The sequence below is a fragment of the Dipteris shenzhenensis genome, chromosome 4, assembly GCF_047967505.1.
Source record: "Dipteris shenzhenensis isolate YYH24624 ecotype China chromosome 4, Dip_SZ_1.0, whole genome shotgun sequence".
In the NCBI taxonomy this organism is placed as follows: domain Eukaryota; kingdom Viridiplantae; phylum Streptophyta; class Polypodiopsida; order Gleicheniales; family Dipteridaceae; genus Dipteris; species Dipteris shenzhenensis.
The window spans coordinates 58409054-58434888 of NC_141599.1; the positions used below are offsets into that span (position 1 = coordinate 58409054).

General features: G+C 46.5%; 1 protein-coding gene across 5 annotated transcripts in view; it reads left to right on the forward strand.

The window, feature by feature from the left end:
* The first annotated feature begins 291 nt into the window (after positions 1-291).
* LOC147903109 (uncharacterized) overlaps positions 292-25835 on the forward strand; it is a 132263-nt gene continuing 106719 nt past the window's right edge. For 2 of the 5 annotated variants that reach the window (XM_087373115.1, XM_087373116.1), the window contains exon 1: positions 297-738. In XM_087373115.1, the coding sequence (XP_087229241.1) occupies positions 307-738 (432 nt within the window). In that variant the 5' untranslated portion in view covers positions 297-306. Of the gene's footprint in view, positions 739-25835 lie in introns of all 5 variants that reach the window. The other 3 variants (XM_087373119.1, XM_087373117.1, XM_087373114.1) reach the window with 3 other exon arrangements.

The following is a 25835-nucleotide window of genomic DNA, read 5'->3' on the forward strand; positions in this document are numbered from 1 at the left end:
GGGAATTGGCATTGGGAGCCAATTCCCGATGAGTGGCCGGAGGCCGAGAGCCGGTTTTTTGATCGAAAATTGGGGATCAATGCAACACGAGGCATTTTTGGATTTGTCAAAACGACGAAGCGTGATGACTTGCTGGCGCACATGATGACTGGACTCGTAACTGTGCGGGTGATGACCGGCTGGCACCGGTTTGTGGACTGTGTGAAGATTATGGTTCCGAAGATTGCGGGATCGGACGGTGAGGATCTCTCCTCCGCCAACTCCCGCTTGACAGGTCATGTTACTCGTCCCCTTTATGGAGAGAGAATGTTGGCCCATGGATCTCGACCCGAAAGAATTTGCCACTTTGTAGAGCATCGATGCTCCACTATGCTGTCATTCACCTCCCCGGCACTTTCAGCTTGTCGTCATGTTGAGACCAGTCGCAGGAGGCTGTCCCATGCTATATCCGTTGTACCGTCTTCTTCCTTAGCCGACATCAAGCTTCCCACAAGTGTACCTGAATCCAACTTGGGATCTTTAAGATGCCACAAGTCGAATGTGAACTGTGCAAAGGGGAGGGAGGCAGCCGGCATCTCAACTTTTTGGAATAGGCTTGGCTGGAAGCAGGATTCAGCCACCCAGAATGTGGGACACGAGCTCGGATCAGACAAGCTCTCTAGCGAAAAGCAGGAATCTGACAGGCTCAATGGTATCGCGGAGTTTTCGGATGAAAGTCTACCACTTACTGGTGTCAATGTGAGTATTTTACGGTAACCCATGCATAAATGCTAATATAAACTGCGAAAGCGTCGTCTATGAAGGCTCGCCCCTTTGGATCATAACAACTACGCTTAGCGTATGAGTATAAATAATGTGCTTGAATACAAATCCTACAGCCATATTTTAGACGACTTCAACAATCGGCTTCATGGCCATGTGTCATTAGTGTGAGAGGAGGAGGATGCTGACGACCGTTTTTGAACCTTTCCCAGCTCCTTCTAGGTACCTCGTGACATGATGATGATGATGACGGCTTCTGAGTCTTTTCCACCTCATTCTAGGTCAATTGTGGGAGGCTACCTCAACCCTGTATAGCAGCATAGGCCTGAGAAGTGTATCGAACAGATATATGTCAATCGATCTACATTTGGTTTCAATAGCATAGTGTTGGCGCCATCCCGCCTGTATTCTCTTATCCACGCATATAATTGGAGGGGACCTTTACTCAAGGTACCTAAACTTCCAACGCTGTATGTCGATTGATCTACAAGTCGTTTCAAGAGCATATTGTTGGTGCCATCCCGCTTCCATTCTTTTATCCATATTATGTGATTAGAGGGGACTTTAACCCAAGGTGCTTAAAAGTCTCCAAAGCGCCTTTGCCTCGCTAGGTGGTGGTGTTAGTCTTGACCACTTGTCCATATTCACCATAAGGGCAAAGTGCTGAGAAAACTTCACGATGTGCATCCTTTTTTGTGCATGATCCTTAGAGTGCAATAATGTCCCCATGACTTTAAAAAATGGGAAATTCCTATTAATTAGTTGTGGAGAAAAGAAGAGGGGTGAAAAGGAAGAAGGCAAAGCCATGATTAAACTAAGGCATAAAGGGGGAGAGTTTCAATTAAAGAATAATGGAGGGTAGAGGGCATTAAAGAGGGAGGGACGTGAGATTGGTAGGGGAGGAGGGACCACTTATGAAGGGGGCATTAAAGAGGAAGGGACGTGCCAAAGGAAGAGGGGGAGGACCTCTTATAATATTATGATGATGTTATACTACTCTATAGCTTAGTGGTAGAGCTGGAGTGTGGGAAATACAAGATTATGGTTTTGAATCTACTGCTATAGGAGGAAACTCGGGAGAAGCTCTACAACGACGACAAAGACGACAAGGCGTTGCTGGCGAAGGATTACACTGGCAAAGGAAAGGGCAGGCCCAACCTTGATGACGAGGAGACTTCGAAGAGGAGGAAGAAGAAGTGCTTCTACTGTGATACGCCATGACATTTTGCAAAGGACTGCAAAAAGAAAAAGGCGGATCGAAAAAACAAAAGGAGTCCGACTCAGATTCAGAGGGAGAGGCCAAAGCAAATGTGGTAATCAAAGAGTTGTTCCTGGTGACATCACCGAGTGTTACCGAGGTCAGATATGTTGACCAAGAAATCACAGTGAGGATCTCTGACATAGAGATGTGGGTCGATGAGGAGTCAGATACCTTTGTGAAGGTGAAAGACAGCATGGAGGGCTTGGTATCTTTCAGGTGTTTGGCTGTCGACACTGAGACGAGGGTGGATTCCATGGAGGGATGGATACTGTACTTTAGAAGGGGATAGTATAAGATTACACAGGCTCTTGGTGGGTGCCTCGACGAGGTACATCGTTTGCTTTCAGAGCAAACACACAGGCAGTACAACAGTCTGTTATGTACTTGATATTTTGCATTTGAGCCTTTACAGCATGCTGTGGAGAGACTCTGCTCTTCACTTTCTCAGGAGATATGAGATTGGAAGGAATTGGCCTTCTTCGAAGGCAGAAGGGGAAGTATTGGTGCTTCTTCAAATCTTGGACGCAGATTGCTAGAAGGTGATGGACAAAGAGTACTGAAGCCAGAAGAGTACCTGCTTGACAACTCAGTGAGAGTTCATGGTCCAGGTTATCTTGAAATATTCATTGGTTGCAGACCTTGCCAAAGGAAGGACGGGTAGAGCATGGTGGCTGGAAGACTCTAGGTTGTTCACTCATTATGAGGGGGACAAACGGAAGATTGTGACGGCTAGATTGCTCGAGTTCGAAGGTGGGAACGTGACTGAAGGAGGTGGTCCGAGGAGGTGCTACCAAAGATGGACCTATGAACCAGGATGGTGTGTGGAACCAGATTTGGTGGAGCAAGAGCCACTGGATGAAAAGCTAGGAAAAGATTTCGACATTGAAAAGTTCCAGAGGACTACGACCAGGGGGTTACTGGAGCATCGTCATTGACGTGTTGGCATTAGGCCTAGATGTGTCGGTGAGAGGGGGTGTTGGAATGGTCACCTCCCCATCTGTAAGCTCCCATATGAGGAGAGCATGGGGAGGTGAACCTAGGCAGAAAAGATAAGGGAGCGGGCTGCCACATGGGCAGCACCTTATAGGGAAAGGACAGCAGATCAGCCTGTCAAAGGTGCCTCAAGGGCTGCCTGTACGGGCTGGAACAGGCCCTGAATGATGGCGGACAGGTGGTGCAACTGTACGACTGCACTGTACGACTGCACTATGGCTGCATGGCGGGGGTCTATGGGCAGGCATAAGGCCTGCAAACAGGCCTGCAATAGGTGCACGAATGGGCAAAGGCAGGAGCCCAAAAGGGGCTGCCAAAGGCCCTTGTAAAGGGCTGGTTGGACCAGCCAATCAGGTCGACCAGCAAGCAGACTGGTCGGCCAGGATGAGACTGGCTGGTCGGTCCATTCAAGGGGGCCTTATGCCCTATAAAAGGAGGGCCTCCAGCCCTCATTCAGTATCAGCTGGAGCAGCTTTTGAGGAGCAGAAAGGAGCAGCACTAACAGCAGCAGTTGAGCCTCATCCTAGAGGTGAACTTGGCTGGAGATCTGCAGACTTAGCTCATTCAGAGGGCTGCCCACCTAGGCTGCCGCCATCGCCTCCGCTTCTTCCGCCCGCCTCGCTTCGCCTCGCCTTATCCTCCTCCGTCACACCCAGGCTCCATCCCTCGTCTATCTCCCCCCCTTTTATGGTGGCAGCCTCTTCTTCATCGGAGGTCTCGCAGTTTGTCTTGGCGGTATGGCGGCTCCCTGCCCGGAACCAGAGGCCCAGCCGGACCCTTCCTCTCCAGATGCTTACCGCGTGATCTTGACAGAGCAACAGTCGTCTCGAGTACAACAGGTTGCCAATGACTTTGCCCTCACTTCCGTCTATGGCAGAGTCATTGGACACTCTCCCTCCAGATCAGCCATCAGGGACTGGCTCCAGTCCACTCTTATGCTAGAGGACAGCCACATCAAGGAGGTGGCCCTTATGGGAAGGGGCATCTTCTGGCTTAAACTCTCCACTGCGAAAGCTGCGAGCAACCTGATTGCTGGTTCCCCCACATCTATGGATGGAAAGATCATCATGATAGTCCCTTGGTACCGAGGATTCAGCGCAGCGGACTTTGATGCTCGTTTCCGCATACCTCGCCACCCAGTGACGCTAGTTTTTCCAGGCCTTGCTGCTGAGTTGCGGCCGATAGTCAGGGACCTGGGTTCCCACTTTGGCTGGGTGATGCATGACACTTTCGTCGACGCGATTACTGCGGCAAGAGCTCCCAGAGTGCGTGTGGCTGTGGCAGACCCTGCGTCCCTCCCTGCAGTGATTGAGATCATTACAAATGCTGGCAGCATTACTCAGAGCATAGTAGTCACAGGACAGCCAGGCCAGTGCCTGAGGTGTCACGGCTTTGGGCACCTGGCTGCTGCTTGTCCACGCTTCTCCAGCTCCTCTTGGCCCCCCCCCGCCCCCCCCCTCAGCCCCCTCCCCCTTCCTCCGGGCAGCTACGTCAGGAGGAGCAGAGGCAGCCGGAGTCCGGTCCAGAGGTGGCTGGCGGCTGGACCGAGGTCAGAAGAAAAAGACGAAAGAATAAGAAGACTTCTGACAAAGGCAAGGAGGCAGAGGTTATTTCTCTTCTTCGCCGAGGCGATGACATACTACCTTCGGGCGAGGTCGACCGGGATCCGGGGTGTTCGCCTTCCCATCAGGGAGGACACGGAGCTCCTGGACTCGGAGTATGCAGATGACACAGTGCTGTACGTTCAGGATGATGAGATGATGCTGGAAAGGGTGAGGCTGGCCTTAGAGGTCTTCTGCTCGGCAGCCGGTGCGAAAATCAACTGGAACAAATCAGTTGGTTTTCTCAGAAACCCTGGGGCATGCTCATAGTGGGGGAGGTTTTTGGGTTTCAGATGGATCCCGTGGGGACAGACAGCCAGATATCTCGGCTTTCAGGTCGGCCTGGACATCACGCCAGCTCAGCAGTTTCTCCCGGTGCTAGATTCCATTCGACGGAAGCTGGCTTTCTGGAGCACTGCTAAGCTCTCTCTTGCAGGTCGTGCTCTTGTAGTCAATCAGGTTCTCCTGGCCACGGCCTGGTATGTGGCCTCTTGTTGGTGCTTCTCGAGATCCTGCGTGGCACAGCTCAGGAGGATGGTTCGAAATTTCCTGTGGTCTGGGGGGGATGGTCTCAGAGATACCAGAGCCAGGGTAGCCTGGCAGACAGTCATTCTTCCGCAGGTTGAGGGTGGCTTGGGGGTCATTGATCCTGAGCTTCAGAGTCAGGCCCTTCTGGGCAAGTTAGTTATCGGCGGTTTGACCCCGGGGGGGCAAACCTGGAAGATGTTACTTCAGCAGGGGATCAGTTCTTGCGTCCCGCGCCGAGGTGGAGAGTGGCTACCGTCCCTCCGGTGGATCTTCACCTCTGCACCGCTTACTCACCCCCGCTCCCCGCTCATTCGTAGCCTCCTCATGGTTTGGAGGCGACTCCGTCTCAGTCTCCTCCAGTCCCCTCCTAGCTGTCAGGAGGAGATCGACCGCCAGCCGCTCATCTGGAACGATCAGGTTAGAGATACCTTGGGCCTTCAGCTGGGGGAGAGGTCACATATCCTGTGGGACGGTTGGATGCGGGGGCCAGCCCGGTCCCTTCGAGTTTGGAGAAATACTTACATACACTTGGAGACCGTTGCTCTAGCAGCTGCAGCTGGAGGTGTCCGTGGAGCTCAGGCGAGATGCATAGAGATAGACAGAGCGATTCTTGCCGGTTGGTTGGTTCTACCCGAGATTCAGATCCTCATGCCTGGTGATGACCGTTGGCTTGGACAGTTCACCCCCCGTGGCATCCCACTGGTAGTTGCAGGCCGGATGGACGACACCTCTGTTTCCTTCTTCGCGGTTATGGGGGACGGCCAACTCAGGAGAGAGGGTGTGCTCATCGACCCCTTCTCTCGTGGTAGAGGGTTCGGGTCGTAGGCCTCGTGGGGAAGGTTTGGCGGATCGATCCTATTATAGAGCAGGATCAGCTGCAGTTATGGCAACTCTGGCTTTGGGAGAGGCGGGCCCTGTCAGAGCTTGATTGGGACCCAGGTCAGTGGAGATGGCCAGAGGTTGTGGCAGGCCAGGGGCCGACCCCTTTCTTCGCTTACAGCACGACATTGGGCAGGAGAGTTCTCGGGAGGATGCAGAGCCACCCGCCCACCCAGCGGCCCAGTTGGTATGCTCAGGGTATCTCCAGGCTATTTTTGCAGGCCTTCTGGAAGACCTTGTGGGAGAGTTGGTGGCCGCGGAAGATTTCCTACTTCCTTTGGCTACTCTCCCACAAGGGTCTTCCAGTGGGGAGCTGGTTGCGGCAGATTGGTCAGGATGGACTTTGTCAGATTTGTTATGAGGACGAGGAGTCACCAAAACACTGCCTGTGGAGCTGCACTCGCGTCCAGGAAGTGTGGAGGTGGACCTTCGGGATCCTTACTCGCTCAGCACCGGAGCTAGGTTTGATCACTTGGGGCGCGTTCTGCTGGTGCAGCACCACACCTTGCTTTCATCAGTTGTTCGAGGTTGGCCCGCAGGACCCCATGTTCCTTATCACACAGGGGACTTGGGGGCTGCTCGAGGGCATCCCGCCGCACCTGGCAGAGGCGGACACAGGATCTCAGGAGAGGCAACCAGTCTGGGAGATTATTAGCAGCATCGCTGGTTGGCACATTTGGACCTCGCGTTGCGCGCAGATCCTCGGTGGTACCTCTCTTTCGACTGCCCTGGTCATGGCCGACATCTGGAGTGAGGATGAGTTTGGGAATGTTCCTGGATTCATCTAGGTATATGCTTCTGCCGTATTAGCGGACATGCAAATTTCATCTTGTGAAGTTTTCGTCCAAGTTGCGGCCTGCTGGTATTGTGATAATTCTTTCTATCTTAAATGGTGCGTTGCCCTATCAGCTAGATTTAGATTTAGATGCTCGTTGAGGAGAGACTAAAATGAAAATGTTTAGACTTCACAAGCAGTTGTATTTTGAATGAAGAGATTTTGGACTACCTTTTGATTAGCCTTCTCCTTTAGTGCTAGCCTTCATCATGGCTGAGTCTGGCCTTCACCTCCGGAGTGCCGACAGAAACTCAGTACGAAGACTTTGTATAAATGGATGCTCAAGTATGTGTGGGTGTGTGGATTTGTATGTGTGAGAGCATATTTTTATACTATGGTCTACACCCACTGTTGGGCGCTGATGACGTCAGTGGGGATGTCATAGTAGCTAGTCCCTGCTATGCATGATGGAGTTTATGGTTTTCAACCTTGTGAGTGACTCTCATGAGATTGAAACTGCACTATGTTGTGTTTTTAGAGGATGAGTTTGGGAATGTTCCTGGATTCATCTAGGTATATTATACACACACTCAGAGGCCAGTGGGACCAGATACAGGGAGATTCCCGGGCTGGCCGGGAGAAGCGGAGACGTTTCCTCCGAGATTGGGATTCGCAGGGCCTCTTCTTCGAGCATACTTCTCAGGGCCTTCAGTGGCACTATTCACCACCTCTCTGGCTGTTTATTCACACCCGCCTGATCCCTCCATGAGAGAGAGCTTTTTGTTTCCATTTAGGGCTGCGTCCGGTTTGTGGACGCAGCCCCGTCAGCTGCAAAACTGACCTCATGTATCTTGTTTTTTCAAAGTAATATAATCAGCACTGTTTTTTCGGCAAAAAAAAAATATGCGTACGGACCCAACTATTCAAGAGGATTATAAGAGGGAGATGGAAAAAAGGAAACAAGCACTCAGTTCCTCATGTAGATATCGGATACCTCCTTTACATAAATGAGATGGAAGACAAGCATATGACAACCTCAGTTTAAGAGCTGAAATGATTACATGGGGGGAGAAACTTTGACCACAACAATCACAAACATGTTCTATAGGGCAGTGGAAGAAGCTTTCGCCTATGATTGGCAATGTAATAAATCCTACACACAAGGGAGCTGATAGAAATGCACAAACGCCCATACAATGATCATATCGAGCAGCTTGATGACCAAGGTATTTCGAGCAAAAGTTAAGCTAGTGGGTGGAGTTAGATCTCCATAACAAGCAAAATTCAGGCCAAATTACTCAACAGTAGATCACTTAGCTACAATGAGGTTTTATTGCTTTGTGGATTTCAAGAAGTGTTTGATATGGTGCCGTGATAGAAGCGATGCCATACCTTGGGATTTGAGAGAAGGTAAGACTATATGAAAAGTTTTCATTGAGGTGGCAAGATGCATGGTAAATGGCTCAAGAGGAAGACCAAGGGTGAAACAAGGCTGCCCACCCGCAATCTTGTTTGGGATGGTTATGGATACTCAGCAATTGAATAAGAAGGCAAGAAGAAGGTGTCCAAACGGCTTGATATGTCCTTATCTACCACTGCATGCACTTGATGTAGTGTTCTTTATATAAAGGAGGCCTTTGATTTACAGATGTTTAACCTGATGATTGCTTTTGAAGAACAAAATGACCTTGAAGATGAATCTTGATGGGTAAAAGGTAGATGATATTGTTGGAAAAGTCATCTCCCCATCCTTAAGCCCCCATATGTAGAGAGCATGGGGGAGATAGACCTGCGTATGCTGGGGCTGCCACATGGGCAGCACATTGGCTGCCAGGTGGGCAGCATACAAGCAGAGAAAAGCAAAGACATTGGGCTGCCACATGGGCAGCATATGGGCTGCCATGTAGGCAGCCTAATCAACACATGTACCTGGCTGCTTGAAGACGTCCGGTACACAGTTGGAGCAGCAACACAACATCGAACCCTGCTAGGATCAGCTGTGTGGACATGTGACAGCATTTGGAGGGTACTCAGGTCTTGTATGGCCTGGAATACGGACTGTGTCAGACCCGGGGTAGGTCTGCTAGCCTGTGTGGATCTCTGGAGCAGGAAGAAACCAGCTCGGTGTGACCAAGACAGAGACGAGATTGAAGGCGCCTCTGTATGCGAGTTGTACGGGTAGTTACAGCAACCTGTACGGAGCCATGGCAAAGGTTTTAGGGGCTGGACAGGGCCAGAACAGAGGGGAGCTGACAAGCGGCCGTTCGACAGGGCATATGGGCTAAATATGCCGACCAGATCCAAGGCAGACCGGGGTCTGTCAAACTCGTCCAAACTTGGCAGACCTGCATACATCCGACCTGCTACTGCTGTTATTGTTGGAATGTCACCTCCCCGTCTGTAAACCCCCAAATGAAGAGCATGGGGGAGGGAGCGGGGTAAATCTTCTGCTGTGAGGGGAGTTGGGGTATATAGCAAGCAACCACCCCATGTTTTTCTACATCCCCAGCTTCCATCGGGGGGTACCCTTGCTCGTGATTCAAAGCCTGAGAGATCAAAGACCGAGACCTTCTCCAAATTAAAGGGTGGTGAAGGAAGGAGCTTCCACATTCAGGTGTGTTTGTTTGGGTTGTAGATAGTGCAGGGTACCTACTGCAGGTCATCTACACCATTACCATGTTGGTCAGCTCACTCATATCAAACTTTGGTGAGGTTGGAAATTGGATGGATCGAATTATCCAAGGTGGCAAGGGATTTGGGATGTGACGAAAGGAACAAAGCCAATGCCTATCGATGTGGTAGATTCCATGGGGAAAGTCGTAATACCTCAGATCCCGATAAGCTAAAAGATTGAAATCTGAGTGATGTAGTTGCTCTTTCTACGAATATAGATGTTGTGATTCCCCATATCCACTTGGTGGCTTAACGGAATGAAGCATGGAAGATCTTGAAGGATCTCTTGAGACTAAAAATGCAAGGAGCCTGGAGGACCTAGGGCAAGATATGCCTAGAGAAGAGAGAGAGAGGGGGCTACCTCATGGGCAGCACCTCACAGCAAAAGAGGAAAAGGGGCTGCCACATGGACAGCATCATGGCTGTCATGTGGACAGCACACAAACCACAAGGAGGCTGCCACATGGGCAGCACACAGGCTGCCATGTGGGTAGCAAGCCAGAGAACATACTTGGAGGAACAAGAGTGTCGTGGAGCTTGGATTGAGGTCTTTGGGCTGCGGGTACCTGGCACACACAACAATGGGGCTGGGCCCCCAGTTATATGTAGGCAGACAAGTCGGCCAGTAAGGGGGTCGGCTCAACCCCCTGCTGGGTCTGTTGGTTTGAGAGCAGCCTTGCCCTATAAAAAGGAGGCCCTTGGCCTCACTTCATCATCCAGCAGATCAACAAACAGGGGAGAAGGAGGAGCAGCAAGAGCCTCACCTTTGGGCCTACATCCATGAGGCGAAGCAGGGCCAGAGTTGCTGCAGACTGAGCTCAGTTGGGGCTGAAGCCTAGGCTGTCGACTAGGGCAGCAAGGTGCTGGACGGAGAGTCTACATATGGTTGAGGTGGAGCATGCGGGCTCAGCGATGTAGAGGTATCCGGCAGATACTAGAAGAACCGTTTGGTAAGATTAGAGGACCACATCTTGGTGGGACTCTGGATCTATCTTTTGCATTGTGTCCATAGCTTTGGATGGAAATATATTCTTTTGGTGGATCTATATCTGGCTTGGTTCACTGTCTGTTTGCTAGTCTGCACAACACATCTATGTGAAGCACATTAAGTAAAGAAGTTTGTGATTCCACCCCCCCCCCCCCCACACACACACACAAAGTGTGAGCTCCGAGCTATTTTGTTAGTCTTCCGCTCTGCGTACCCGCTCTTGGTCAATTTCTAACAGCTATGTCCTTAACTGGACTAACTAGTGCCTAACCAAGACTGGATTGTCTAGGGTCAAGGCCAGGCTTACCTATGATCTTGGATTGGATCTAAGCTTAGGGTGTAGTCCAACGTGTTGGACAATGGAAGCCCAGAATGAGTGATGGAAGAGAAAAAACGAGATGCTGTATTAAAAATGCTGCAACACTGAGAGTGGAGGCTCAAGAGAGAGCCAACATAACAAAACCCTGGGGCTAAATGCCCTAATTGGACTAAGTGTCCTAACTGACCTAGGTGGTACATGTACTAACTGTACCAATAGTCCTAACTGACTATAACTAGGCCTACAAGGCACAAACAAGGGAATACGTGGCACTTATGGATAGCCCATAGAATGGCCTACAAACCCCCCTCCATGGTATGGGCTGAAGTACCCTAGACATGGCTTAGGATACCTGGATATCTATTGTCATGGTTGCACATGTTCATCCTGTAGGATATAGCAACCTATGACTGTACAGAGTACAACAGATCAAGTCACAAAAGGAACTAAGTTTAAAGCTTGCCGAAAAGCCTCAAACTTAGGTCGAGGTAGAGCCTTCGTAAAAAGATCTGCCAAGTTGTCTTTAGTGGGAACATAAGACAACTGAATATCACCTGCTATAATCTCTCTTTGACATAGTGATAGTGAATGTCAATATGCTTTGTGCGAGCATGGAAAATAGGATTCCGTGCAATAGCCAAAGCACTTTGACTATCAGTGAAGATGACGGTAGGAGCTGTCTGACATGCATAGAGATATGCAAGTAACTGCCGAAGCCAAACACATTCCACTGTAGCTGTAAAAGCTGCTCTGTACTTAGCTTTAGAGCTAGAAGTAGCAATTGTACTCTGCTTCTTGCTGAACCAAGAAATGCATGAAGTACCAAGCATGAAACAGTTGCCACTATGTGACACAAGTGTCCGAACAACCAGCCCAATCACTATCAGTGAATCCATGCATGACAAGTGAAGTATCAGCCCCATAAAGAGGCCTAAATGCTGAGTGCCTTTGGGATATTTGAAGACACGCTTCACGGCATGCCAATGGTGCATAGATGGGCTGTGCATATGTATGCTCAACTGTGAGACAACATACTATAGATCAGGTCTCTTATGGCATAAATAAATAAAACAACCAACAGCCTACTGATAGAGAGTGACATTACATGTACCACTACCATCCTTAGAAGAGAAATGAAAACCAGGCTCTAATGGTGTGGATACTAGCTTGCAATCCTCAAACTGAAAACGCTGCAAAAGCTGTCCAATGTACTTGGATGTGACATCAAAATGCCCATGAAGGATTGTGACTAAAATCAACAAATCTCTCCTACGCTTGCAGCTGTAAAGAGTAGCCTCTGTAGGGCTGTTTTGAAAGCCAAGTGTGAGCAAATGTGTAGGAATCTTGGAATACCAAGCCCGAGGTGCCTGCTTCAATCCATAGAGGGCTTTTTTAAAGCGGCATACCTTGCTTTCAGAGCCTTCAACCTCAAAGCCAGGAGGTTGGGAAACATAGACCTATTCCTGCAAATGCCCATGAAGGAAAGCTGTCTTGATATGAAGCTGATGGACCTCCCAATGAAAGTGGGCAGTAAAGGCAATAACAATGCGAATAGTAGTGATCCTAGAAGTGGGAGCAAAAGTCTCCTCAAAGTCAATGTCTTGCTGCTGAGAACAAGACGGGCTTTGTAATGGTCCATTGAACCATCAGCTTTTCGTTTTATTTTATAAACCCACTTAGTTCCAATGGCATTCTTGCCAGGAGGCAAGTCACACAACTCCCAAGTGTTTTCTGATAGATTCAGCTTGCATAGCCTTCAACCAACAATCATTCTGAAAGGCATCTTGATGACATAATGACTCTTCATTGCATGCTGTATCAACCAAGGCATAAGCAACAAAACTAGCATGCTCTTTCCGGACAGCCGCTCTAGTACGGGCTGGCAGAGGAGTATCTTGTTTGTCGTCTTCTAATGTGTCAAGGAGCCAACGGGGGGACCTTTTTGGGCTCCTGGATTTCAGCTCTTTCCTTGTCAAAAGCCTTGTGCCAATGTTCCTGATTAATGAGAGGCATATCAGGCTGAATATCTGGCTGCACATGTGGCTGCAAATGACCAATAGATGGAGGAAGTACAACCTCAGATGGAACATCATCCTAAGCATCGGATGGAAACAAAGGCATCAAGCTGTCAAAAATATATGGGGCATCAACAACGGGCTGTTTTTGACAGTCCAGCAAAGGCATAGTGTTAGATTCATCAAACACAACATCCTGACTGACAAAACACTTGCCCGTGCATAGCTGATAGAGCTTATAGCTCTTGCTCTCTGAGGTATACCCCATAAAAATGCACTTGACAACTTTATCATCCAACTTAGTGCGTGTTTGTGTAAGGCACATGAGCATAGGCCAAGCATCTAAAAGTCCTAATGTGAAAAATGCGAGGCTTAGGACCTGTCCAAGCCTCATAAGGTGTGATACTCTGCAATGCCTTTGTGGGACATCTGTTCAAAATGTAATTAGCACACATGACAGCATCCAACCACAACTTGTTAGGCAAATGTTTGCCTTTCAACATGCACCTGGCCATCTCCATCACTGACCTATTCTTCTGCTCAGCCACGGGATTCTTGTTGAGGAGTATAAGGCACCGTGCATCGATGATGTGTGCCACGTGAAGCCAAAAAAACAGCGAACTCCTTTGACATGTATTCACCCCCTCTGTCTGTATTAAGGTGAGCAATGTGCAGCCCACTCTCATTCTCAGCCAAGGCAATAAGATGCTTGAAGCATGAAGAAACTTTAGATTTGGATTTCAAGGTGAAAATCCAAGTGTAATTGGTGAAGTCATCAATAAAAGTGACAAAATAATAGAATCCCCCAAGAGCTGCGACCCTCCCGGGTCCACAAACATCACTATGAACCAGATAGAGCTTGCGTGAGGCACCAACTCTTCCATCCTTGGGAAATTGCAGCACGGTGCATCTTACCAAGCAAGGTTCACAAACATGCTTTGAAGGCATATGTATTTTGGAAAGATCAACAACCATACCATCCTTATATAACTTTATCATAGCTCGAAAGTTGAGGTGTCCAAACCTCTCATGCCACAAATGTGTATCTGCCATGGAAGAATCAAGAGCAAGGGCATGTGCATCGGCAAGTGCAGCATCATCCAAACACCTGTCATATGCATCAAGTCTATAAAGACCTCTAGTCAATGTGCCAGTCAAGACCATGGTAAAGGCATGTGTAGCATCATACACTGCACACCTAACACCATAAAAAAGAACCTGAAAGCCACATGTAGCTATGGCTGAAATAGAAATGAGGTTCTTGCGAATGCGAGGAACATAAAGCACATTCTCTAGAGTAACAATGCCACTAGAGATAGAAGTAAGAGCAACTTGCCCAATACCTTTCACGGTATTGGCACATGTGACACTGCCCCCTGAGATGTATGCTCTAATGAGTTGAATAACTTCTGCTAGGAAGTGATGTGTTTGCTAGCACCACTATCAAAGAACCAAGCATCATGAACATCTGAAACTGCCATGTAGGCATCATGAACATCAGGATTATATTAACATGTAACCAAGAAAGCCCAATGCTGGTCTTGTGCAAAATTAGCCGACTCTTTTTTCTTCTTTTCAGATGCAATCCGCTTCCTGCATTCATAATTATAATGCCCAGGTTTCCTGCAATAATTACATCTCTTCTTTTTATTATCCCCTGAAGAAGAGGCACCATGTGAATGATGAACATGGGAATGAGGGGGTTTACCAGCTGAAACCTTGCCTTTGCCTTTGTTTCTATGCTGGGCAGCAAAGGCTCAAATCACTAGCCATAGAAGCATTGCGATTTGCATGACATCGCTCCTCCTGAAGAAGAAGAGCAACCAGCGGGTCAAATGAGAAATGGTTGGCATTGCCACCTGCAACCAACCTCAATGTAGTAGCAAAGCCTTGATAAGAATCAGGCAACCCATCAAGAGTGCTTGCAAGACGGGATGTGAGGGATAATAACCCGTTTCGCTGAAAGAGCAATCAAGGCATGTGCTTTGGCATCATGACCATTCCACTGAATCTGCTCCTGTGTAGGAGGCAAAGTTCCTGTAACAGTAGCTGCAAGTGTTCTAGAAGTAGCATTAGAACCATCACGTGAAGTAGAACCAGAGATGGTAGGTGCAGCACCAGAAGCGGCATTATGTTTAGGCCTAGCCTCAGAACCTGAAACAATATGCCATAAATTCTTGGCAGCCAAAACATGTCCCATCATGTATGATCACATGGGATAATTGGTGCCATCAAGCTTGTCATCAGCTCCAAGCATGCCAAAAAGCTCATCTTTGTTGCTAGCCATCAATGCAAATAGAGAAGTAGTACCACGATGGAGAAAGACAAAGGAGAGATGCAACTCCCAACTGCAAAAACTACCAAGGTAGGTAGAGAGAGTTGCCCCAAAATGCTATAGCAGCTGCCAAACTGCTCCAGAATCTGGCACACTTCACGAGGCAGCACAAAATTGTTCCAAACTGAAGGAAAAATGCAAAAAACAGCTTCTAATGACTGAAACACAGTCCGAGGCAAACCGTACTGTTTTAAAGACCTGCTGCAGGTCTCGTACAGCTCCGTACAGCATTCAATGCACATGTCCCCAGTCCGTACTGTAATCAATGGGCCTAACAAGCGTCCGTACAGCCTGTCAACAGTCCGTACTGCAATAAATGCTGATGACAGCAGTCCGTACAGCAAGTGCAGTCTAGTACGGCTCACACGTGCCCCGAAATGCAGCTGCAGGCTGCAAAAGCCAAGGTCGGCTGCAACGAGCTCCGGAGGCCACCAAATTTCACACTCGTGAAATGGCGGCTGCTGTAGGTCTGGAACAGCTCCCAAATCACCTCGAACAGCTCCGTACAAGCTCAGGTATGCAGTAGTGAGCCGTACAGCTGTACGGCTCACACCTGTGGAGAAGACAATGTTAAATGCGCCGTACAGGGTTGTAGCAGCTCGAAAATGCTGAGGAATGACAAAAAACAGCAACAAATGCTCCGAGGCACAATCTTCCCGTGACAAAAAATCTTGGAGGACTCCGGATGAGCACAGGTGTGGTTGCACCTTGGAATGCGTGCAGACCAGCAGAGAAAACAGCAAGAATAGGCTGCCAAACAGCTGTCAATAAGAAAGGGAGGGCTTGGGGTGGCTGGAAATGGCTGAGGGGAAGATTCTTGACCTGCTCTGATACCACTATTGGACGATGGAAGCCCAAAATGAGTGATGGAAGAGCAAAAACGAGATGCTATATTGAAAATGCTGCAACACTGAGAGTGAAGGCTCAAGAGAGAGCCAACATAACAAAACCCTAGGGCTAAATGCCCTAACTAGACTAAGTGTCCTTATTGACCTAAGTGGTACATGTACTAACTGTACCAATAGTCCTAACTGACTATAACTAGGTCTATATGGCACATACCAAGGAATAAGTGGCACCTATGGATAGCCCATAGAATGGCCTACACAACCTAGGGTTTGGATGTTAGAAAATGACCCAACAGAGGGTACGCACAGCGGAAGACTGATAGTAATGCCCAGGAGCTCACACAGTGTGCGTGTGGGGTGTGGAATCACGAACCTCTTAACTTATGTGCATAGATGTGCAAGCCAGTAAATAGACAATGCTCAGAGACAAATATAGAAGCAACACTTTATATTTCCGTCCGTCCAGAAACTAGGACAGGATACAATAAAAAAAGGTTCTTCAACTACAAGCTTGACACTTCTAGATCTCTGAGCCCGCGTGCTCCACCTTGAGCATATGTAGACTCTCTGTCTAGATCCCTTCCACCTTGCTGTCTGGAAGCCAGCCTAGGTGGGCAGCCACTCTAACTCTAGCTCAGTCTGCAGCTTCTCTTAGGTCACCTTGTCCTCCTGAATGTAGGCCTAAGGGTCCCCCTTTGCTGCTCCTGTCTGCTGTCCCGAGGGCTGCTCCAAGTGATGATTGAATGAGGGCTGGAGGCCCTCCTTTTATAGGCCCCCAAGGGGCTGAGAACTCCACCGACCCAAGCCCCTAGATCAGGCCAACCTGGTCGGTTCTTCCTGCCCCTCTTGGCCGGCTTTTCTGGCCCCTCCTGGGCCGACTTTACTGCCCTATATAAGGGCTGTTGCTGGGCTCTTTTGGGCTGCTGCCTGGCCCCAAGGGCAGCCCCCATTGGGCCCTACCCTTGGGCACATCTATGGCTAGGTGGCTGGCCCACCATAGCCTCCACCTCTGCCCCTTCTGTCCTGCTGGTTCTGCCCTCTGCCAGGCTCTCTCCAGCCACGTGTGCAACGCTGTACTGATCCGTACTGCTGCTGAGGTCAGCCGCCATGTGTCGCCATCATGCAACCACTCCTCGCCTCTATCTGGAGCTCCCAGACCTTCTGTAGATGTGCTGCCCACATGACAGCCATGATGCTGTCCATGTGGCAGCCCCTTTCTCTCTTTTTCTGTGGGGTACTGCCCTAGGTCTCCCTCCCCCATGCTCTCCTCATATGGGGGCTTACAGATGGGGAGGTGACTATTCCAACATTGGATTAATCCAAGTGAGACAAGAGCTAGCGTGGATGACGTTTAGATTCCATGGATTGGGCTAGTCTAAAAAAGGCATGGCTATTCCATGATTAGTAGAGCTAATTAGGGAAAGGCATGACTCTTAAGTAAAGTAAAGTTACTTTAGGCATGCAGCCTAGGTTTAGGGTTACTGCTAAAGGTAGCCAGTGGAAGGCCTTTAAGTATGAGACAGGGGCTTCATTGTTCGGGCTTGGAGGAGTTTGAGCCTCCTCTAGACATAGATCTATTGGGTAGGGAGTGGCCCTTAGAGGAAGGGGCACGCGGTGTGGGATGCATGTCCTGCCTTGGCTTGCTCTCGTGGTGCTCTAGATCTCAGGCTGGGGGCCGGCTTGACATTCTGAGCACCTACGGCTGGGAGGTGAGCAACTAGCTCGAGCCCCTATGGGTTGTTTTGTGGGATTGTCCCACTGTATTGATGACTCTTGCTTGAAGTTGTTACTCCACCGAGATCAGAATTGACTTAACCTGGTTGGGGCTCTTTCATTTGGTATCAGAGCTAGCTTTGAGCCGAAAGAGTCCTCTTGCTTTGGGAAAAGCACAAATTCCCTTTGGTGTTCTTATCCTAGCGAAGAATGCACATGCTCCTAGAAGAAATAGCCCGAGGAGGATCCTAGTTGAACAAACAAAGATGTTGATGAAACTCTTTCCTTATGGTGAAGCTGTTTTAGGCCTTGGAGCGTCTGAATCTGAATTGTAGCCTCAGTTGAATTTGCTTTGGACTTCAAATTGCAGCCTTGAAGTAGTTGAACCTGCTTTGGATAACCAACGGCCTATGAGAAGAACTCTCAGGTTGCAATATGGAGATCTGCAATTGTCTTGTTGAGAGGGGCTGGAACAGATGTGCAGAAGGGGTCTTTTGCAGCCATAGTTTTGGTAAAGACTAGCACTGCTTTGGGCAAGCATGTGTAAGATTGCATGCTTGGTATTACGATGCACCTTGTATCAGCATGGGTTGCCGGTGAAAGCTTGAGCAAGCAACTTGCTGTTTTGCGCAGCTTGGAACAGGTTCCTTGCGGTTCCTAAACAGTTGTTCTAGTCAAGCTGCAGAATTGCTGCAGCCATCTTTTTGTGCTGACATGGAAAAGCTTTGCTGAAAAGGGGAGGTTTGCCAGGGCTAGAGCAGGTCTGCCAGGACTGATAATGCCCTATTCTTTAGGAGAGAGATTGTACTGCTATGTGCTGTCCACCCTTTTTGATTGGGTAGCCTCGATTAGGCGCGGCATGTGGCGTTGCAAGTTTTGCCTATTTTTTTTGGTGGCATGCATGTAGATAGGACTGCTGTTGGGCTCAGTTCGAGACCTTGCATGGATGCATGTTGATAGGACTGCCATTGTCAAGAACTCTGATGCATGTGCATGAATTAGAGGCACGTGCCTAAAATTAGTGACTTGCAAGTAATTAGTGGATTGCATGCAAGTTTATGGCTGCACGCAGTGTGCATGTGAAGCATGCAAACATGCAGGATGTCCTAGTGGGCTGCATGTGTGTGCATATGTTGCATGTGAAAGTCCTAGAAAGCAGCATGCAGCGTGCATGTTGTGCATGCAAACTGTAGTCGCATGCAAGCATCAGTGAGTCCTAGTTAGCCTAAACGTTAAGGTATGCTTTTGATAGCGCCACCTATATTTAGACAACTTAGCCAATATAAACAGCCTACTGGTAGCCACCTAGGGGGGTAGCAAAATCAAGGTTTTATACTATTGTGATTACCTCCTGCTGCTGCTGCGCTCACCTTCTGATTTTCTGCCAACTGATAATATTTGAGCTATTCGTCTATATGCTGGATTGATTCCTGTATTGATGGCATCAACACATCCAGCTTGGTTCTACTAAAGGCTCCAGCCATCTTCCACTTTTCTGTCCTACCACTTCGCCATTACTGTTTCACAACTTGATTGGGATCAGGCCGACCTGGATGTACTAGGAGCGAGGATGTCCATTTCATGAGCGATGCGAACGAGCCAAAGTCTAAATTGAGCAACTGGGCAATTAAAAAATGTCTATCTAAATTTGTTTCATGATAACTATTAAAAGACAAAATATTCCCATGCATTGCTAGAGCATGGACGAGCACATGTTTAACAATGGAAGAAAGCTCCAAGTTAAAAATATTCACCTAAAAGCATGGAAAGATGCTTACTTTACATTGTGTTTAACGAAAGATACATTTGGGATTGATAGTGCATCCTAGGTATGAAATCACTCGTACAACAATCTGCAAAATCTCTTCCACTAAAAGCAAGCTCTACTATACATTTTGGTTTGATAGTGCATTGTAGGTACATAATCACTAGCAATGAACTGCAAAAACTATTCCACTAAAAGAAAGCTCTTACTCTAGATCCCTTGCAATAAAAACAAAACTTTTTATTTATGCATAATTTGGCCTATTTGGCACTTGAAATGAGCTCAGAAGGCCCAAAACCTTAGAAATGACTGTAAACATGGGTACCTTTAAATGATGTTTCAAAACCCCCTCTGGAGAAGAAGTGCATCTGTTTCTAGCCAAAGCAGCTCGTGCCAAAGCACAAGCACACGGGCTGCTTTGGCTAGAAACAGATGCACTTCTTCTCCAGAGGGGGTTTTGAGAAATCACCAAAAGGTACCCCATGTTTACAGTCATTTTTAAGGTTTTGGGCGTTTTGAGCTCATTTCTGGTGCCAAAAAGGCCAAAATATGCATCAATCAAAAGTTTTGTTTTAATTGCAAGGGATTTAGAGAGTATATGTGTACATATATTTACTTATTTATTTCTTCATTCACTCATTTATTTATTTATTTTAAATCTCATCTGCAATCCTTGATATCCCAATTATGGGATATATGAAGAAATTGATTTTGTATGGCATAAAATTATAGCATGATAGACCACCATTACTAAAGTACACATGCAATCAGCCTAACCTCTTCGCCCATTTGGCTCGAGGGTTAAAACTCATCTAGTCATACTCGAAAGAGTGCTACTTTGACCATCTCTTGCAATTTGGAAGACAAATATTTAATTTAGTAAATTTAAAGGTGAGTTATTTGAGTACATTGTCAAGCAAGTGATGGTGGGAAAGCTTCCTAACAATTGGCTAGAAATGGATTTGGTATCATAGCAGATTGTGTTTAAGAACTAGTTATAGTAGCTAGTCCTTGCTATGTGTGATGGAGTTTATGGTTTTCAATCTTATGAGTGACTATCGTGAGATTGAAATTGCACTATGTTGTGTTTTTAGAGGATGAGTTTGGGAATGTTCCTGGATTCATCTAGGTATATAATGTTTGATTAGAAGGAAGTTTGATAATTTGTAGGATGCCTCTTATGTCTACGTTAGATATAAGAAGACTAATAATTTGTAGGATGCCTCTTATGTCTACTTTAGACATTGTAGTATCCACACAAGAATTGGCTAGTCAATATGGGGATACAATTTTTTCTTGCTTCTTATGTACTCTTAGCTATCCTATGCTATAGTTGGTTGAGAGGAGAAGGCCTGCTAGATAAATTTTAGCAAAAGCCCAATAGCTACTACAAGATTATGTGAAAGTCCCTAGAGTATTATTGTTCCAACCAATTGTGTGTTGCTTGATTACTATGAGTATGTGAAGTAGAAGCATGAAAGTACATATTCCTTTTGGAGACTAGAGACCTTCCCTTTATAGGGGAGTATTGTGCACCACCCAGGCATTCACAGTGGGATGTTCTTATAGAAGATAATTTTCATGATGGAGTTGCATTATATGCATCAACTCTCTTGGATGCATTTCTCCATTTCCTACATAGTGTATCAAAATGAATTTATGCATCAACTCTCTTGGATGCATTTTTCCATTTCCTACATATTGTATCAAAACAAATTTGAGCTAAAGGGGTCCATAATGTCACATAGCAATTTATAAGTGTTTTCAAAGATTAGAATGTGTGATGTCAATTATGTTCCCCCTTGCTCGTTCTTGCCATGGCTCGTTCCCCCTTGCTCGTTGTTTGGGGTACCTCCTGGGATCTAATCGCTGTTGGGTGCACTGTTTTTGGGCTGCTTTGGCTGTAACCCCCTTGACTGATTTGATTCGTTGAAGCAATTGTTGATACCTGCTTATCCATCATGTTTAGAGAAGTGTGAGGGAGTTATCACACTCCAATGCTTGATCCTCATTCATTGAGCTCGAGGATGAGGCTATCTCTGAACTTCAGCCCTGCGCACGTGAAGTCATTAGAGGAGATTCATTGATTTCAGAAAAAATTAGAGGCCTTTAGTTGACGAAGCGTAGAACTGCGAGATGGATTAGTAGCATCGACCACGATATGGTGGATCAACTCATGAAGGTTGGTCAACTCCATCAAGCAATGGGTGGGCTATATTGGAGGCTCAAAATAGAATTAGTGATAATTGCCCAGCTAAGCCCCAAACCAAAAGTTTAGTGGATTTTTAATTCAGTGGAGGGAAGAGCTGTATCAAATTTTATCTATATTTATAAAGTACTTTCTATTATCTATTTGCCTATATTGGATAATTGCCTAGCTGAGCCCCAAACTGAAATTTTGGTGGATTTTTAATTGGGTGGAGGGAAGAGCTGTATCAGTTTTTTTCTATACATATGAACTATAACTTCTATTATCCATTTTGTCTATACATAAAGTATAACGTTTTGTTGTCCACTTAAAATAATATTATTCTGGTACAGTGTTTTGCTTCTATTTTTTCTGGATTCCGTGTTCATTAGTGACTACTTAGTAAAGGTTTTAAATTGAAAACACATTTGCTTAGGAAGTTTGGTACTTTGTGTATGATATTATTTGAGGTTAAGAGTAATTGTACATTGAATATAGTTAGTTAAAGTCTAGATTTGCAACTACTTGGCTTTCCTTGGATGGTCACAGTTTGGCCTAAGACTTAAATTGGTGGATTCGCGTGGTATGGGATGAGGTCAAGAAGTAATTGTACATTGAATATAGTTAGTTAAAGTCTAGATTTGCAACTACTTGGTTTTCTCACATTTTGGGCGAAGACTTAAATTGGTGGAATCACGTGGTATGGGACAAGAGCACTTTGGCCATGGTTTTGATTGTGTGGCCATGGATTTAGCTAGTTGCATCGGCTTGGTAAAGACAATTGAATAGTGTTATAGTTATGATAATTCATTGTTCGAGAATTCCTTAAGGATAAACCACTTGGTAGACATTGTATATCACGAAGGTGACGTGACTATGTTGCTACAGTAACAATCTCAATTAGGGTTTGGTATTTTGGGGTGTGGATTCACTCGAACTGCAACTAAATTGAGAAAAAATTCTTGTTCTCAATTCTTTTTGTGTGGTCATCTAAGCACGTGATAAAGGAATGTTGAGTACCATTTATAAATAAACTATGGAGTTCTTGATATATGCTCTACATGAAGTTGGTAGTGTGTTTTTGGATAAAGCAACCCTACGTTAATAAGTCTTTGAGACATAGATAAGGCTATACTTTTCTCTAGTTTGCAGAAGCAAGGAAAGATGATGAGAAGCCGAATCCAGTATTAAGAATTGCTTCTATTCTGTGAGTGTGGCTAAAGATTACTATGGTACGAGTAGATCTCATGTCAAGATTGACATTGAGGAATCAAGTTGTGTATTTGATTGAGTAATGGACAAAGACTTAGAAATAGGCATGGAGTAGATCTCATGTGAGGATTTGACATCTAGGAGTCAAGTAATACTTGATTCAGTTGAGTTTCCACCCATACTTTTCCATCCATGCCGAGGTTTTTGGTTTTGATACAGAGGCAGCCCTATTATTTTTTGAAGTGGAGAAGAGAAAGTCTAGAATGACATTCCGATGGGATTTTGGGTAGCGTGACGCTTACTAAATGACCATAACCATTTAGCTTTCTTTTAAGGAAGTTAATAAGAGTGTAGTAATTGTTTGCTCAAACCTCAAATGAAAATTGAGTAAGCGAGCGGCAAACCATAATTTAGAGTGTTCTAGACGGATTTTTTCTTAATTTACCTTATATGGTAAATGTGTAGATTCCAAGTTCATTACAGACGGAACATTATAGATACTACTATTGGAACCTGATTTTGGATTGAGTAGTGCTAGCCTTTGTCACGGATGAGTTTGCCCCTCACCTCCGGAGTGCTGATAGAAACTCAGTACGAAGACCTTTACATAAATGGGTGTTCAAGTATGTGTGGTTGTGTGGATTTGTATGTGTGAGAGCATGTGTTTATACTATGGTCTACACCCACTGTTGGGCACTGATGACGTCAATAGTAGCTAGTCCCTACTATGCATGATGGAGTTTATACTTTTCAAGGTTATGAGTGAATTATCGTGAGTTTCAAATTGCACAATGTGTTGTGTTTTTAGAGGATGAGTTTGCGCATGTTCTTGGATTTATCTAGATATATAGATATATGAGAAGTATAGTTTGATTAGTTTTCCTGCCCAAAGTTAGCCAGCATAAATATATTTTCAAAGGTGGAAGAAAGTTATGTCCATAACTGGACTAAGTGGGGCCTAGTCAAGATTGGACTATCTAGGGGCGAGGCTAACGTATGATCTTGGATTGGATCTAAGGTTAGGATGTGATCTAACCTTGAGTTTGGATTAACTGAGGGTTGACACTAGAACAGAGTTTGGGGTTGAGACTAGAGCTAGTGTCGATGAGGTTTAGATCCCGTAGATTGGTCTAGTCTTAGACATGGCTATGCTAGGATTAGCTGAGCTAATTAGGAAAAAGCATGAGTCAAAGTAAAGTAAAGACTACTTTGGATATGAAGCCTAAGTTTAGGGCTTACGGCTAAAGATAGCGAGTGCTAGGCCTATAAGTATGAGCTAGGGGCTCAATGTTTGGGGTCTAAGGAGTTTGAGCCTCCTCTGGACGTAGACCCACTGACCAGGGAGTGGCAGCTTGAGCATGGGGTATGGGACGCATGTTGTGACCTTGAGGCTGGCTTGCTCTCGTGGTGGTCTAGACCCCAAGCTCGGGGGAGACTGGACGTACTGAGCCTTTATGGCTTGGAGATCAGCTGCTAGCTCACACCCCTATGGGTTGTTTTGTGGCCTTGTCCCAGGGTATCAAGGACTCTTGCTTGAAGTTGTTACCCTGCTGAGGTTAGAAATGATTTGACTTGGCTGGGGCTATTTCACTGCCAGGCGTATAAAATAGACCTGGCCCGACTGCAAATCTGCTGCAGGTTTGTTGCTCTCCGTTGCACTATTCCAGCAGGTTCAATGGTCCGTATTGCAGGCCATGTGACATGCGGATGCTCCAGATATGTCTCTACCCTAACTAGGTCCACTAAATTTGCATCGTCCTAAAATGGAGGGTCACAGGTGGGTCAATAAAGTATTCTGCCAACTTAATCCATTGTGGATTGAATTCACCCTTATGCTTTAACAAGTACAAGAAACATCTTAGGTTTAAAATATAAGTTTTCAGGGCTAGAGAGGCAGGTTCAAATTTCAGGCCTTGGATCACATGTTTACCTTGATGCTCTTGTGGAGGAGGTAAAGCATCACAAGGAGAAAATAACTTGCTACTTAGTAGAGTTTTGGAAGGTTTTTGAGTATGTACCATGGATTATCTTGATTCCACATCTACATGACCTAGTGTAACTTGGCACTGGAAAATCGATACACTTCTTGAGATACGTACTGGAGCTGTGTACGTTGAAGTTGTGTTTTTAGAGGATGAGTTTGGGAATGTTCCTGGATTCATCTAGGTATACGTTGAAGCTGTGTACGTTGAATTGCCAATTAGAGAGAGTGCTAGGAGAGAAGGGTAAGGAGCAAAACACAGCACCAAGGCCCACAAATAAGGGTTGGACCCCCTCGAAGGCGTGCACATCTTTATTACTAATCATTGGCTAATGTTACATAGTTTCGGCGGTACTATTTACATCGCTTGATCGATTATGAAAGGTGTTCCGCCACGCCGCGCTCGGCGATGCCGCGTTGCGCCGCTACAGAACCTTAGCAATTGCTAAGGTCTACAGGTTAGTCAGGGTTTAGGTTAACTGCGTTAGAGGTGTGAGTTGCAGAGGGAGAGAGAGAGAAGAGTGTGAGAGCAGGAGAGTGAGAGCTGAAAACCATAGTTACAATAGAAGAGTGTAGTACAACTGAAGAGAGGGATAGGTTTTGTCTAAGTGACAAAACCTTATCCTTCACTAACCGTAGTTAGTGAACTAACTGTGGTTAGGGGGAAAAACCTCTAAATGAGGGAAAAGTGCCCCTAACCTACTTATTACATTACATTGGTCACTGCCAAATTATAACAATAATTCTAACACCCCCCTGCAGTGCCAATGTCATGTACAAGGAAATGATTAATCACCAAAAGGAGGTAAGTTCAGGGCACTGCGAAATGCCTCAAACTTTTCACGTGGAAGTGCTTTGGTGAAAATGTCTGCAACATTGTCATGTGTTGACACATAGATCATACTGATCTCTTGTGCATGCAGCTTCTCTCTGACATAGTGATAGTGAACCTCAATGTGCTTCGTGCGAGCATGAAACACAGAATTCTTTGCCACTGCA